Source organism: Labrus bergylta, chromosome 3 (assembly GCF_963930695.1).
Source record: "Labrus bergylta chromosome 3, fLabBer1.1, whole genome shotgun sequence".
Lineage (NCBI taxonomy): Eukaryota > Metazoa > Chordata > Actinopteri > Labriformes > Labridae > Labrus > Labrus bergylta.
Window position 1 is genome coordinate 8115604 of NC_089197.1, and position 15663 is coordinate 8131266.

The window sequence follows — 15663 nt, forward strand, 5'->3', positions numbered from 1 at the left end:
GTAAATTGTCTGGGGAGCAGGAAGGAGATCTGTGTCTGGTATCAGTCCGTGAGATTCTAACATGTCTTGTCCTGATGGTGTCAAAGGAGGACAAAGCACAGATTTTCAGCCTGTGGAAAACATGAATACAACACGAAAGGTGAGCTCACCTCTTTGGGTAACAATGCCAGGTTGTGAGAGCTGCCGCTGTAGCCGATGGCAGTGTAGAGTTTGTTCTTCTCCTCTGATGTCATGATATCGTCCAACCCCGAAGCTGAAATAAAATACCAATCCTCAATAAAGAGACTCAACAAATTAACTTTAATCCAATCATTCGAGATCAGTAAGTATTCCAATAATAATTTTTGTTGTAAATCAACAATGACAATAAAGGCTTCCTGTTCTACTTAATTTATTAATTATATCAAAAAAGGAAGAAAAACCCCCCCTTTAATTCCACTTATAGTAACTTAGGTCACAGTAACATCTGCGCTTTCACCACCAAAATCTTATAAATGTATTATTGAGCAACCTGGAGTACCCCAAGGCTCAATCCTCGGGCCTCTTTTTTTTTTAACATCTACTTTCGCCCACCAGTTTGCAAATACCAAAAATTATTCAGACAATGGGTGTCTGTTCTTTGATGTCACTTACTCTCCGACTCTTTGCTGTCCTCTGGCTCCTGCTCCTGCTTCTTAGCCTTTCGACCGAACCAGCCGCTGAAGAAACCTCCTCCTCCCTGCTTCTGCCCCCCCGCTGCCTTCTTTGCCAACTCCTTCTGCCCGGACCTGATCACCTGGACCAAGAAGAGGTCTGGTTAAAACACTCTCTAACTGGAGTGGATGCAGGTCTGTTGCAGATTGGTCATATTTACCTCCATCTGTGCCTGCTGCCGGGCTAAAGTGATGTTGAAGACATCCAGAACATTCTCCAGATCCTGATGGAAACAAACACCAGGAAAACTGACTTTAATCAGCCGGTTAAACTGAGACACAAACCATCTGCAAGTCTGTTGATTGTATAGAGCAAAATGTGGATTATTTATAACCTGGCGCCTGCTTTTATTTACAATTATTCAGAATCAGGGCTGTAGCTCACATTATTTTCATTTGAAATTCTGTTAAAACCTTTGGCTGGAAAATCTGAAAGGAAATCAGTCTCACAAAGTCGACAGTGACTCCAGAGGGTGAAATTGGGGTTGTGCACAGGGACCCTGGATCAAGAATCTGACTGAAAACAATGTCTGTCATAATTCCTTAGAGTGGGGCACCAGTGGACAAGTGGTTAGTTAGCACACCCCATGTACAGATGCTGTGTTTCTGGAAGCGGGTGACGCAGGTTTGAATCCGACCTGTGGTTCCTTTTCCGCATGTCATACCCCACTCTCTCTCGTCCTAATTTCCAACTCTATCCACTATCCTGTCTCTCCAAGAGGCAAAAAAAGCCTCAGAGTACTTTCTTCATTGTTTTACAGCCCCGGGCGACGCTGATTTAGAGGCTGGTCTGTGCGTTTTGTGTACAGGAAACACTCAAGTTGATTTCTTAGAGGAGAAAAGTTGGCAGACGAGTCATCATTCCTCTCGGCAAACAGAAGATGTTGCCAGCTACTGGGATAGATTCTAGTTGTCATAAGTAAGTCATGCTTTTGAGAAATGATCCAGAGTTTTGTTTCTATGTGTTCATGTTTTACGGTCTTGTTTTGATTAAGACAAGGAACAATTTAAGTTATGCTTCCTCTGAGTTCTGCCTTGCCCACACCGACCACAAGAGTGCATTTCACCCAGCGAAATTCATGCCCATTTCAACCACTAGGGGGACACCTTAAGCTATCTGGTTTTATTACAAATCATGAACTACTGGAGTGATCTAGGCTTCCTCTGACTGCTGAAGAAATCCATCTATTTAGACAGACTCTGGCTTTTACTGATCAGTGTCGTGTTCTACATCTCGATGCACGTGTTTGCACCTGAATCTGTTGCTCGATGTCTGGGTTCGGCTTGTTTGACTGACTCAGCAGTTTGTTCTTGTAGGCGGTCTTGTAGGTCTTCAGGTTCTTTCTGTGCTCCATGATGTTGGACCAGGACCACATGCGACTGAAGCGTCGGATGTGGACCTCCAGGATGCTGTTGAAGCCGTACCTCCACCTGGCAGTCAAAGAAAGAAACAACACAGACTTCATGTCTCACTGTCTCACTTTGTTAGTCAAGCTCTAGCTGTCCTCTCAGGACAAATAGAGGAGGAAATAGAGGAAAATATCATTCTGACAGGATGTAATTTTAAAACTCCAATAATATATTTACTGAATTAAAAGATAAAGTGAGCTTACTATATCATCAGACATTAAGGAAAAGATGCTATGTATTCCGAGAAAAGACCGAGACCTTCAAAAAGTGGTCAAGACTGATTTTCAGTCCTACAACACAACCTCCTGTACAGAGGTAACTCGGGATCTGATTTAAGTGAAACTGACCAGAGTCTGGTATTGTTGTGGACTGAAACATCAGGTCTGAACTTCCTGTAGGGGGCGTTCTTGAACATGCAGTCGACGGACTCCAGCACCTCCACCATGGACAGGTACTGCAGAGGACCACAACAACACAGGATACCAAAACACATGAATAAAGTAATCAGGATAAAACGTCAGCAGAATTATATTGTACAATCAGAAGGTGGGACATCCAGGCGAGTTCAACACACCCTGGTGTAAGGATATGTACACATATGCATACCTGTGGTTTGGTCATCTCTATGGCGATGTTCTGAACCTCAAGGTGCAGGTTAGCCTTTGGAGTTTTCAGCTCCAGCTCAGCGTTTGGGTTGATGCACATTTTAGCCGAAGCAAAGATCGGCTTGAACACTAGAAACAAACACAACAGCCAATCAGTGAAGAGGATGTGTATATGATAAAACAGGAACGGGGATAGGGGACAATCATGCTTAAAGCATGGCACAGGACAACTTTGCCTAATGTGAGTGCGCCCTAAGTACTTCATAATATAAACTATAAAAACTTACTGTACTGATAATGGGGAAGCTCCTGATCCTTACTGCTGATCCCGAGCTTCAACTGATCCTGCAGGACGAGATAGAAAGAGTAAAACTCTGAGACTTTAGACGACAGTGAAGCAGTCTGAGTGTCACACATTCATTCATACTAATGTCTAATGTGTGCTGGGTTGTTTGTCGTGTGGCTGTAAAGGACGACTTTATCTTTGTTTAAAAAGACACAGAGCGTTGGTCTTACCACGATGTCTTCAAATGATCCTTTGTAGAAGATGGGACTGTCTACGTTCCAGTAGGCACAGAGACTCTCCAGACGCCCCAGCTGACATGATAAAAACACAGATAATCAAGTCAAAACCCTGAACAGTGAAGTCATCAAGCCCTGTTGTGTTGACTGGCTGTTATATGAACCATCAGTTATATGTGAAGGAACAGAAACAGGAGCAATAACACCGAGAACTTTCAGAGAACCAGACATCTAACTTCTGGTTAACTGGTTACGTTTATGGAGCTTTCTAGTCATGACATTTCTTTCCCGTTGGTTTCAAAAACATCGCTCACTGATTTTAACTGTACCGCTCAAATCGGGGTTTCTCAAATCCGCGTATCAGCGATTTTATCTGCATGTCAATGACGTCAAAGTCATGCTGAAAAGCCAAATAAACCCATATTATAGGGTTTAAGAGCAAGTACGATCTCTCACCTTATAGATGATTTTTGCTGCTTCATTCAGGATACAAGCCTTCCAGTTTTCATCCGTGGTCTGAAAGTTACAAAAAGATAAAAATTAGTCGATGTCAAACGCCAGGAGCGTGGTTATTTGTGTTTCATTGTGTGAGTGTGTGTGTGTGTGTGTGTGTGTGTGTGTGTGTGTGTGTGTGTGTGTGTGTGTGTGTGTTACCAGCAGGCTGAGCTCGGCAAGCGTTACTCCCACAGACAGAGGGTGCTGTGGGTCCGACACCTGAAACAAGCAGAAAGTCTCATTACAGGGATATTTTCAGGTAACATTAACTCCTGGACAATTGTAATTTATTTTATGTTGATACAGGTGCGATGACATCATACTGAAATGGTGTAATTTAGGTTGTAAAACACGTGTTTTCACACGATACAATCTCCGTCACTTTAATGATCTGTAGTATTAAAAAGTACCAAATCTTTCAAAGACGACAGTTTTCAGAAATATTAAATCAAAAGCTGCCTCGAGCAAAAGAGAGCGAGCAGGAGTGATCCATTCAAATTCACAGTGAGATTACATTGTGTCCAAATTTCACAACCACGTTGGCACTGTTTGACTCGTTGTCAATGTCAATTTGTGTAATTTAGACAGTGCTGGAGTATTGAAACAGATATCAATATTGTTACATTTTTACTTGTATCATATCAAAGGTTAAAGGAGCAATATGTAACTCTGACACCCAGTGTTTAAAATGGGTACTGCAGTCGAAGTCGTGCCACCCCCACACGGCCGTTTTGGACGGCCGTGTGGGGGTGGCACCTCTCTGTTCCAAACAAATCCAGAGCATTCAGGACCAGAATCTAAAGTTAGAAGGAGGACATACTGGCTGCTGCATTGTTGTCAGAGAAGCCAGCACTTCAACATAGCATGTCTCCTTAATGTCTGATCTTATAGTAAGCTCACTTTATCATTTCAGTCACTAGATATGTTACAGATTGCTCCTTTAACATTCTGGTATCGTGACAACTCTACTTTCCTGATGTCTCTCAGAGCTTCACACAAACAAAGAACCTGAACCTGACACCATTACTCACATCGTCCTCGTAGCGCAGGTGGATGTTGCTGATCTTGACCTGCAGGTTTTTGATCACCTGCGCTGCCAGTTTCTCAAAAAATGAGTCCTTCTTGTCCTCTTGAGGTTTCTCTGAAATCAAGAGTAAACTATGAAGACAGAGCAGAGAAGAGATCCAAGACCAGGACAGTCAGACCTGACAAGCCGATCCACAGCCAAAAGATCAGGCCAGGGTCAAAACCAACGGCATCCAAGAATCACATTTAAATATATACAAATATATATATACTCTCTCACAACCAAATAAGCAGAGTCAATTTGTAGTGTAGGAAAATTCAGAAGTGGACATAACATTTTTAAAGGCTAAATAAAAGTCTTGATTTGATGCAAATACACTGTGAAACAGGACCAACAGATTGAGATGATACGACAAAATATGGGACAGTAGGTTGAATGTTTGACATTATTTGATATCAGGTGTCAAAAGTATTTGTAATTTCCATGGTGCATGTTTTTTTACATATTTTATTTATTGCAGGAAAATGTTCCTAACCTGAAATCATTCTCTTAAACAGAAAGTTTATGTGAAGACTGCTGGGAAGTTTACTTAATCTTTTGTTCACAGCAGACGACAATTCAACTTCATAATCTTATATCTGCATATCAACATCCGATTTTTTCTCTCCATAATGTTGATATCGGTATCAGCCCTAAAAATCCCATATCAGTAGGGCCCTGATAAGAACCATAATAACAAATAAATAAACTATGTTTTGAGGTAGTTGTGATGAACTCTTGTGACCAAACTTTAAACAATAAACACTTTGAAACATTTATCACACGAGACAAAACCTGTGGACAAAACGAGTGAAACACGGTGTGCAGTGCCGGTAATCACTTAATCCTGATTGTCATGTTTTCATGATCTTGGGAAGAAATAATTTAAATGAAAACTTGATCATGTGCCCAGCCCTAATTAAGTCTATTTATGGATCTAGTCCATGCACTTGCTGACGGATCCTGCAGGATTTCAAACTGAAACTAAACTCGTTAACGTCTGGACTGTGTGAACGACAAGGGGATGAACATCTGCATCGAGTTCAGTCATTATGGTGTGATTTGATTCTGACTGACATCATCACTTTTGAGATGTCCTCATCACAAACTGGACTCCAGCAGGTGAAACTCAGTGAAATAAAATACAAACGTACCTGCTTTGTTGTCGTGTCGCTTCAGCTTCTTCAAGCCTTTTTTTGCTTTTTTATGTTTTTTAAATCCTTTGCGGACTTTGGCAGCGTTAAAGAGAGAGACAGCTGTTAGTGACAGAAAAGCCCGAAAACACACACAGGAAGAAGCAAGAAGCAGAAAGATTGTTCATCTCCTGGAGGTTAAATAAGCGTGATCGGTGTCACAGAGCGGCAGATTCAAACACATCAGGCGGACTGAGTTTAGTCCTAAAGGAGGCAGGTGAAGAGCCAATCACAGCGCAGAGACCAAAGACTTCATTTTAAATATGAAAGCAGCTGAGACAAACTGTTGATGCTAAATGTGCTGCTCAACAAATCAGTGGTTTAATGATCAACACTGACATGTTTTGAGTTGTCTAACTGTCTAATGTTGAATCAAATGAGACGAAGGAAACAATTTGTTTATAACAACCTTTTTATGTGTGGACACAAGAAAGGAAGTGTTGTCTAAGTCTAAACCTGTAAAGTAGTTTAGCTGCTGGCACTATCTGTAGGTTGTTTAATGTGGGTGACTGAGCATTTCTTAACTGACTTCATCGAGTACCCTCCGTCCTGTGTCATATAGGAACAGCCAGCCAATGAAATGTGAGGTAGAATCAGGAGCAATAAATCCTTTAAGGGTTCATAATCTACGAGCTGTAGGGATGGACGATACGATACAAGACGATACGATGACATGCGATGTGATGAGATGTGATACAATACGATGAGATACGATGCAATGCAATGATATATGATTGGAAGGGATAGGATACGATACAAGAAGATACTATAGTCGACGCTGATCATAATAATATCACAAAAGAATGATTCTGTCAAAACTTGTAAGGACAATCACATAATGTTATATTGGAAAGGAAATCTGTTTCCAATATTTTTCCCACCCCTAACCCGCATTGTGTATGCATTGGCCACTAACAGTCAGGTGTGATGCTGACGTGTGTGTGTGTTTAACAGTGTGGATTAGTTACCGTTCTGAGGCTCCTTGTAAACAACACTCTCCAGGCTGAACAGCAGGTCTCCAGTTTGAGACGCTGACAGCAAACGCAGCATGAATAGTACAGAGGGACATGTTAATACATCCAATTCCTCCAGCAGTCTGTCCATCATTCATTCAGCAGTCTGTCCATCATTCATCCAACAGTCTGTCCATCGTTCATTCAGCAGTCTGTCCATCGTTCATCCAGCATTCTGTCCATCGTTCATCCAACAGTCTGTCCATCGTTCATCCAACAGTCTGTCCATCGTTCATCCAACAGTCTGTCCATCATTCATTCAGCAGTCTGTCCATCATTCATCCAACAGTCTGTCCATCGTTCATTCAGCAGTCTGTCCATCGTTCATTCAGCAGTCTGTCCATCGTTCATCCAGCAGTCTGTCCATCGTTCATCCAACAGTCTGTCCATCGTTCATCCAGCAATCTGTCCATCGTTCATCCAACAATCTGTCCATCGTTCATCCAACAATCTGTCCATCGTTCATCCAGCAGTCTGTCCATCGTTCATCCAACAGTCTGTCCATCGTTCATCCAACAGTCTGTCCATCGTTCATCCAGCAATCTGTCCATCGTTCATCCAACAGTCTGTCCATCGTTCATCCAACAATCTGTCCATCGTTCATCCAACAGTCTGTCCATCGTTCATCCAGCAATCTGTCCATCGTTCATCCAACAGTCTGTCCATCATTCATCCAGCAGTCTGTCCATCGTTCATCCAACAGTCTGTCCATCGTTCATCCAACAGTCTGTCCATCGTTCATCCAACAATCTGTCCATCGTTCATCCAGCAGTCTGTCCATCATTCATCCAACAATCTGTCCATCGTTCATCCAACAGTCTGTCCATCGTTCATCCAGCAATCTGTCCATCGTTCATCCAACAGTCTGTCCATCATTCATCCAGCAGTCTGTCCATCGTTCATCCAACAGTCTGTCCATCGTTCATCCAACAGTCTGTCCATCGTTCATCCAACAATCTGTCCATCGTTCATCCAACAGTCTGTCCATCGTTCATCCAACAGTCTGTCCATCGTTCATCCAACAGTCTGTCCATCGTTCATCCAGCAGTCTGTCCATCATTCATCCAACAGTCTGTCCATCGTTCATCCAACAGTCTGTCCATCGTTCATCCAGCAGTCTGTCCATCATTCATCCAACAGTCTGTCCATCGTTCATCCAACAGTCTGTCCATCGTTCATCCAGCAATCTGTCCATCGTTCATCCAACAGTCTGTCCATCATTCATCCAGCAGTCTGTCCATCGTTCATCCAACAGTCTGTCCATCGTTCATCCAACAGTCTGTCCATCGTTCATCCAGCAATCTGTCCATCGTTCATCCAACAGTCTGTCCATCGTTCATCCAACAATCTGTCCATCATTCATCCAGCAGTCTGTCCATCGTTCATCCAACAATCTGTCCATCGTTCATCCAACAATCTGTCCATCGTTCATCCAACAGTCTGTCCATCGTTCATCCAACAATTTGTCCATCATTCACCCAACAGTCATGACTCAGAGAGACTAGCGGTTATATACTTGATTTCCGATATATTTTGGTGTAAAATGTTGCACATTCTTCCTTCAAGTCATCACTGGTTAGAATAAAAAAATAAAAAAACATATTGCTGGTTTGACTAGACTAAACTACAACACTAAACTGTATCTATATCTTAACTTCAGTGAAGTTCAGTATCTGCAGTGATGTACCTCAGCTCTCTGCGAGTTAGTGTGACTGTAGGAAAAGGAAGTTAAAATCACCAGAAAGCTTCACATCAGCTGTTTAAAAACAGCCACTGAGAGCAGAAAGGAAACAGAGAGCAGCAGCACAGCACACGCCAGGTGAGTCCTCAGGTGTTAAAAGGTCGGTCAGTGCTCAGAAGCCAGCCTGTCTCACCTCTGCGTGCAGCCATCTGTAGCGCCTCCTCGATGCGTTGCAGGTCTCTCTGCTTCGTTTCCAGCTGGTAACGCTCCTCCTTCGCAGCATCATACTTCATGGCTATGAAATAATTCAAAATCAGAGTCAAACAGATGAAAAGATTACATTTTTACTGACCTGTTCTACTAACTAAAGTTATACACGATATTTCCCACTGCACATAAGATGATGATTTTTCAGTGATATTTTTGGTCTCGACCCGGTTTCGACTTGGTCTTAATCCCTAAATATCTTGGTCTTGCCCTGCCTTGGTCTTGGTCTTGTCTTGGTCTTGATCCCTAAATGTCTTGGTCTTGTCTTGGACTCAGAGCACTCTGGTCTCTGGTATGTCTTGGTCTCAGTTAGTCTGGTCTTGATACAACACTCCTGGTACTTTTTTACATACCGTGATACTTTACTATCCTGAAACTAAGTGCTCAAATACTTTGTACCCTGTTACCTATTGAGTGCCCTTGTACCTTAAACCCTGATACAAAGTACTCTACATTGAGTACCCATGTACCCAATGCCTCGCTACAAATGGTGCGTTCCATTTACCTAGGAACTTGTAACTCTCTGAGCTGGGAATGACGTCACACTCGAGTTAACCGCGTTCCAGTTGCAAGTCGGATAAGCAACATGGACGCCTAACAACAGGGCGATAACAACACACTACTTGATAGTTTGCAAGTGAAAATGACATTACAACATGTCTACAGAGAGAACTTGCATGATACTTCTGGTGTAATAGATTTAACTTGACATAAAGAGGACTATGCTGCTAATGAATACTTTAATTAAAGATTAAACTGCACTGTTGATGCACAAAGCAGCCACGTTGGATTTTAACTCGGTTTCCTGAAGTTGCTTTGAGTTTCCGAGTCGGAATTTAGACTTCAGGGGGGCCTTCATAATGACGTCAGACCGCCAACTCGGAATTTCTGACTTCCAAGGTCAAATGAAACGCACCATTAGTCCCCTGAAATTTTGCACTATGATACATAGTACAAATCTAGGACCCAGAATCCCCGTACCCTTATACTTTGCTTTGTTAAATACATTCCTAACTTTGTTTCCAGGGCTGTCTTACGGCTCTGTTGTTTGTACGCCACCACCCGTATAAAGTTTGACATGTTAGCTCACAGTGTTTTTTCACAGAATTCAAATTTTGAGTCCAAAGATTACCAGACACCAAAAAATCCCCTCAAGGTCTCCAAGAAAAGTCACAGGATCAGTAGTAACTGGTAACGTTCAGATTTAGGAAGGAAATCCCAGATTAGAAAGCAGCTAAATCTACATGAAACCATCACAGCTCTGACATAAAAACTCGGTTAAAAGAATCAGAGGTAGACACAGACACAGGGCTGCATGATGTGGTCTAAGAGGGTTCCTCTCCAACAGTGAAAAATGTCAAAAGTCGGACCGAAACCTCGTTGTGCTGTTAGCATGTCTAGCCTTACAGATGTAGCTCCCATCCCTTCTGAGTAAAGGCTCTCCATCTTCAGGTGTCTGATAAAGAAAGCTTTTACTGGGAAGGAGAGAAGTACTTTAACATTGGATCACAAAATATTTTTTTATTATTAATTTGGTATCATGCAGCCCTAACAGAAATAAGGAACAAAAACCAGATCAGACCTGGACCTGAACCACCACCTATGAACCTCAACGTCTTCAACGTCTTACCGTTAAATGGACACATATCCAGCTTAGATCCAACTGGAACACATATACAGCAACTGAGAACTCCTCTTTCAGAATTTATGACTTTATCACTCAATATGTACAAGCTCCGCCTCCAGACCAAACCAGCCAATATGAAAATGTGTTCATTTGAAAGTTTATAAAACTAGGGACAATTCAGGAAATGTGTTAACTAACTACTATAAGAGGTAAAATGCAGATTTTAATTTGATGCTTGGCATGTTATAACACTCAAAAGGACTTTATAAGAGCTTTAAAAGCAGTGGAGATTCTGGAGTCTGTTGGGGTCCTCTGCAAAAATCAGTTCGGGGGCGGTCCAACCATCGTTCATGACCATCATGTCTGCCAGTGTCCTGACACTTCTTCCCTGTTCTTTGTTGGCTTTAATTGACAAACTTTGGTTTTCACAGCAACGCTTAGCAGGGAGTGAGTGCTGTTAGATGGTGCCCCTTTAGGGAGGTTTCCTACAGTTGTTTCAAAATTTGCACATTTCTTTGGTTTGAGTTTGTGAGCCGTCATCGCTCTTACTGGTCTGGGGCCTAACTCTGACACATTCTGTTTAACTGAGACACGATGGAGGTAGAGAAACCATCACTTACTGGCTCCAGGAACAACCAGCAGGTACAGCCCTTCCAACGTGGCGACCACAGCGTCATTGTAGAGATTCTTCCAGGGAATCTTCAACGTCAGCTTACCTGCAAACCCAAAGACGGACAGATATGTGCATGGATGCTGTGTGTGGTTTGTTTGTCAGGTGAGATGGTAAGTTGGGTTGAAGATACAGACATTGTTTTTGTATAATCAGAGAATTAAACTTTGGGTCATTTATCTATTTGTTGTTATTTCTTCAAGGGAGATATTTGGCTAAGATTGAAGCGTTGGTATAATCGTTTAGATATTTGAGTGTCTTGGAAGGCGTACCTTTTAAAAGATGGAAACATAAAGATCTACGAAGATGCCATCCCTCTTTGTTTGCCTCAAATACAGTAATAGTCAGCAAATACTCACACAGGAAGTGGATTTTTTCTTTTTTGATTGTGCCTTCCCATGTGCCTGAGATGACTTTAAGCTTGTTTGATTTTTTTAAGTCCCCACTGCACAGGTTTTAGAGATTTCAAGCAGTAAAGACAGAAAGTTTCCTGGTGTTCTTCGTTTGTCTATTTTGTTTGTTTTCTTCTTTTTTATTCAGATTTTATCCTCACTGTCTTTCCTTTTGTTTAATGGTTATTACTAACATCTTAAGATTTATTTTTGAAATGTAATTGATATTTCTCACATTAAGTGTTTATGGACTGATCTTTAAGAAGGGCTACTAAACTTTTTTATTTATTTTTTTTAATCACAATTAATCTAATTTTCATATGCATGTTTGAAATTCCCCCATTTTGCATTTCAAACACATTTTGATCAGTTTTTAATCTGGATTTTTACTTTCTTGAAATAAGGTTGTTTTTACTTCCTGTCTGGATAGGAACCTGCTTTTATTTTGAAAGAATTAAGGGTTTTCAGGTAGATGAAAAGATACAACATTGCCTTAACCACGGTTAAAGGATTTCTTTAAGGATAGAAAACTAAATGAAAACAGCAAAAAGGAATGTGATGTGTGTGATGTCATTAGGTGGATATCACCTTTTGACTCGTCAGCTGTCTGAGAGATTTTTTTAAATGAAATGAGACATTTAAAGATGCAGCCGTATCCATTATTTCCATCACTCTGGCTGCGGGAAAACGCTAAGGGGGCTTATCTACGGCATGCCAAAAGGGAAAAAGGTGATGAATGCAATCGAAATTATTGATGCATTAATTTTGGACCTTAATCACGTCATGATTAAACGCTTACAGCCTGAGTTTGAAGTCATCTATTGTTTATCTATTGTTGCTAAATTCATGATCATTTTTCACCCTCTGTCATTCCTGTCTTGGGTTTTATCTCATCGTTAACTAGCATGTGTATGATTTATGTTTTATTTCTGTTATTGCTGTTTTATCTCGGGCTTATTTAAAATGGATTTTGTTGTTGTGATTTCAGGAAGAACTCACCAATCTGTCCGGCCTTCACTTTGAACGGCACATTAAACTCGCTCTGAAACACACAATCGCTCGTTATAAAAACTGACACAATGAGTTTATTAAAGCATGTTTCAGTCCCTGTCATGCACATTCAGCCTTCAGACACACAGCACATGTATCAGAATCACAACCTGAGACTTACCAAAGCGTTCTCCTTCACCTTCAGGTTCTCAAGCACGACATTTCCTGCAGAGACACAGAAGAGAAAGACATCATCAGGGGGCGTGGACAGACTTTTTGGACTGGGGGGGCCCAACTGGGGCTTGAAGTTTGTGCACACATGAAGGAAGAGCGTTTATTTAACTCCTTCTGTCTGCTGAGGCGGGTTTTAAGCCCTCTTGATGAAGCGTTAGATCACGCCCACCTGTCAATCATGGCAGCTACACACCTAACTATGGATAACTTGTATTGTTCATGAAATCATATCGGAGCCTTTTAAAAAAAAAATGCACCCCCCTGTGTGCCTAATCAGACCTATTTCGTTTTTTGTACCAGGCTGTGAACGTGTTAATTTATGCTGTAAAAGCTGCTTTTTTTTGCCTGTTGTGTGTATGTGACTTCCAGTGTTCCTGGTGCAAGTGGACACTCGATGAACTGCAGGATTTTGCACTTCCGCATCGACTTCATTCTTCAAGACCGGAGGTTTCCGCTTGGTTGCAACACAAGGATTTTTTCACATAATTATATATCTGTATTTATGTTTCTATACCTTGTATGCTATAATTAGACCGGGCCAAGTGTGCCCAAACCCCACACTTTGTGATTGAAACACTCAGGGGCTTCATTCTCTGACAAGTGGAGAATGCTGCAGATCGAGCTCGACACTCAGAGAAATCTCCTGTTGCTTGAGGCCCTTCAGGTGAGGGGAAAGCAGATGACCTTGTTGTTTTTGTGCTGTTTGCTTTGTGTGTGCGACCTCGAAGGATGATGATGATGTCATTCCCCCTGAAGCGTGGGTTGTTCTTCTCTCAGGAGACAGCACAGTAAGCTGCATCACTTACCAGCAGGCACAGGATCACTGGATCCTCGGGGACATGACCTCGGCCGTGCTCGACTAGAGAGCAAAGGATCGCATTGATGTAAAGACCTCTTTTCACTTGATATCTGATGTGATGTTAGTTTAGCAGAAGTAGCATGTGTGAATTTCCTCAAAGTTCTCGGTGACTTCTACAGTTAATATTTGAATCACAAAGAATGAGTGAGTACGTTTAACAGCTCATAAAGTCATCGGCACAGAGTGGACGAGTCAGATCCATTACAGTGATGCATGCATCTTCTCAATGCCTCAAAGTCTTTACTTTATATCATCAGAGTGCGTCTTGAAATGAAGACAAGGAGTTTCAGGTTTCAGATACGCTGCTGCTGCAGCCTGGAGTCTCCTGCAGGATGATCTGCGTCTTCTTCAAATCTTTTTAAAAGTAGATTAAAGTCCTTGGGGTCGATGCATTGGGTTATAGATGCTCTAAATATGACTTATCTGCTCTGTGACTTCAGGATATGTTGATCTACGTCTATAATTGTTCTGTGTTTAAATGTGCTGCTGCTGCTTGTCTTGGCCAGGACAGTCCTGTAAATGAGATTATTTAAACTGCATGAGGTTTTCCTCGTTGATCCAACCATCCATCCATTTATTATGTTCTCCTTATCTGAGGCTGGGTCACGGTGGCAGCAGGCTAAGAAAGTTGCCCAAGAGGTCCTTCTCCCGAGCAACAATTTCCAGCTCCTCTTGGGGGATCCCGAAGGCGTTCCCAGACCAGAAGGGATATATAATCCCTCCAGTGAGATCTGGATCTACCCCGGGGTCTCCTCCCGGTTGGATGACCCCAGAAGACCTCCCAAAAGAGGCATCCAAACATCCTAATTAGATGGCTGAAGCACCTTCACTGGATCCTTTTGATGCAAAGGAGTAGCGGCTCTAATCCGAGTTTCCCATGAAAGTCTGAGCTCGCTTCTCACCCCATCTCTTCAGCTGAGCCCAGACCCCCTCCAGAGGAAACACCTGGATTCCCTTGTTAAAAAATATATACTACTTCCCTAATTTATTGTTAAATGTTTATTATGATGACCCTTTCCAATGTATTTCATGCGGGTTAATCATGTTTCTATAGATCCCTCAGGACTGGGTTGTTCCATCTTCAGGTTATTTTTATAACCGCAGTTTCAACATCTCTCAGTTAGTGGAACCTGTTTGTTTGGATTCCCTCACGTATGACTGTCTGACACCGACATGTGTGACGGAAACATGTGAGCAGGTATGAGGAGGCTGCGGTGATTTCAACAGGTGCAGGTCGAACTACTCTCGTCACAATGAACCCTGAATCAATATGCAACAATGCTGACTTGACTTTTAATCATTCAAGTCTTCTTCGACATAAATCTTTTAAAGCCACTGGTTCAGCTTCTCAATCTTTTATATTACATGTAGTTTGTGTGTCTAACGTCATATACTGGAATGTTTTGATATTTTCACAGGTATTCCAGTTTCTTTCCGCACATTTTACGTCAGACATTTAAAAAAAGCAGCAGCAGCTTCGTCCTGCTCCACCTCTAAGACAAGTCAGGCAGAATGTGCAACATTTTACACATAAATATATCAGAGAACAAGTCTCTCCTGTGTAAATGTGTCTCTGAGTCATGACTGTCTACAATGAGAGAGAAGCTCGAGTCCCGCTGGCTGTGTTGTTGTCAGAGTCGACAACAACAACCGACAACCTCCCTGTGAGCGCGAGGTGTGACCAAACAGCAGTTTGTTTTGGTTTCATGCGGGTGCTCAAGGACGACGTCTACAGGATCAAAAAGTCACACCTTCTTACTTCAAAGGAAGAGTATGCGACTTTTTGATCCAGCAGATGTCGCCCTTGAGCACCCGCATGAAACCAAAACAACTCGAGCTGCATTGTTGTGTTAGCATGCTAATGCTAGCGCCCTTTAGTTAGCTCGTAGCCTCACACTCCATGTCAACACGCTGTAGATACGGCTCGGAAAACATCACAGCCAGCGG

At 42.1% G+C, this 15663-nt stretch overlaps 1 protein-coding gene across 6 annotated transcripts in view; it reads right to left on the reverse strand.

Annotated features, from left to right (window-relative positions):
- Positions 1-15663, reverse strand: part of vps13c (vacuolar protein sorting 13 homolog C) — a 63676-nt gene that overhangs the window by 44369 nt on the left and 3644 nt on the right. For 2 of the 6 annotated variants that reach the window (XM_065952598.1, XM_065952595.1), the window contains exons 2-18: positions 12805-12848; positions 12633-12675; positions 11192-11287; positions 8871-8972; positions 6952-7014; positions 5945-6019; positions 4756-4865; positions 3884-3943; positions 3686-3745; positions 3224-3304; positions 2995-3052; positions 2709-2836; positions 2450-2556; positions 1946-2123; positions 854-916; positions 634-775; positions 150-253 (exon numbers count right to left, since the gene is read on the reverse strand). In XM_065952598.1, coding sequence (XP_065808670.1) covers positions 150-253; positions 634-775; positions 854-916; positions 1946-2123; positions 2450-2556; positions 2709-2836; positions 2995-3052; positions 3224-3304; positions 3686-3745; positions 3884-3943; positions 4756-4865; positions 5945-6019; positions 6952-7014; positions 8871-8972; positions 11192-11287; positions 12633-12675; positions 12805-12848 — 1514 coding nt within the window. Of the gene's footprint in view, positions 1-149; positions 254-633; positions 776-853; positions 917-1945; positions 2124-2449; positions 2557-2708; positions 2837-2994; positions 3053-3223; positions 3305-3685; positions 3746-3883; positions 3944-4755; positions 4866-5944; positions 6020-6951; positions 7015-8870; positions 8973-10574; positions 10608-11191; positions 11288-12632; positions 12676-12804; positions 12849-15663 lie in introns of all 6 variants that reach the window. The other 4 variants (XM_065952599.1, XM_065952597.1, XM_065952593.1 and 1 more) reach the window with 3 other exon arrangements.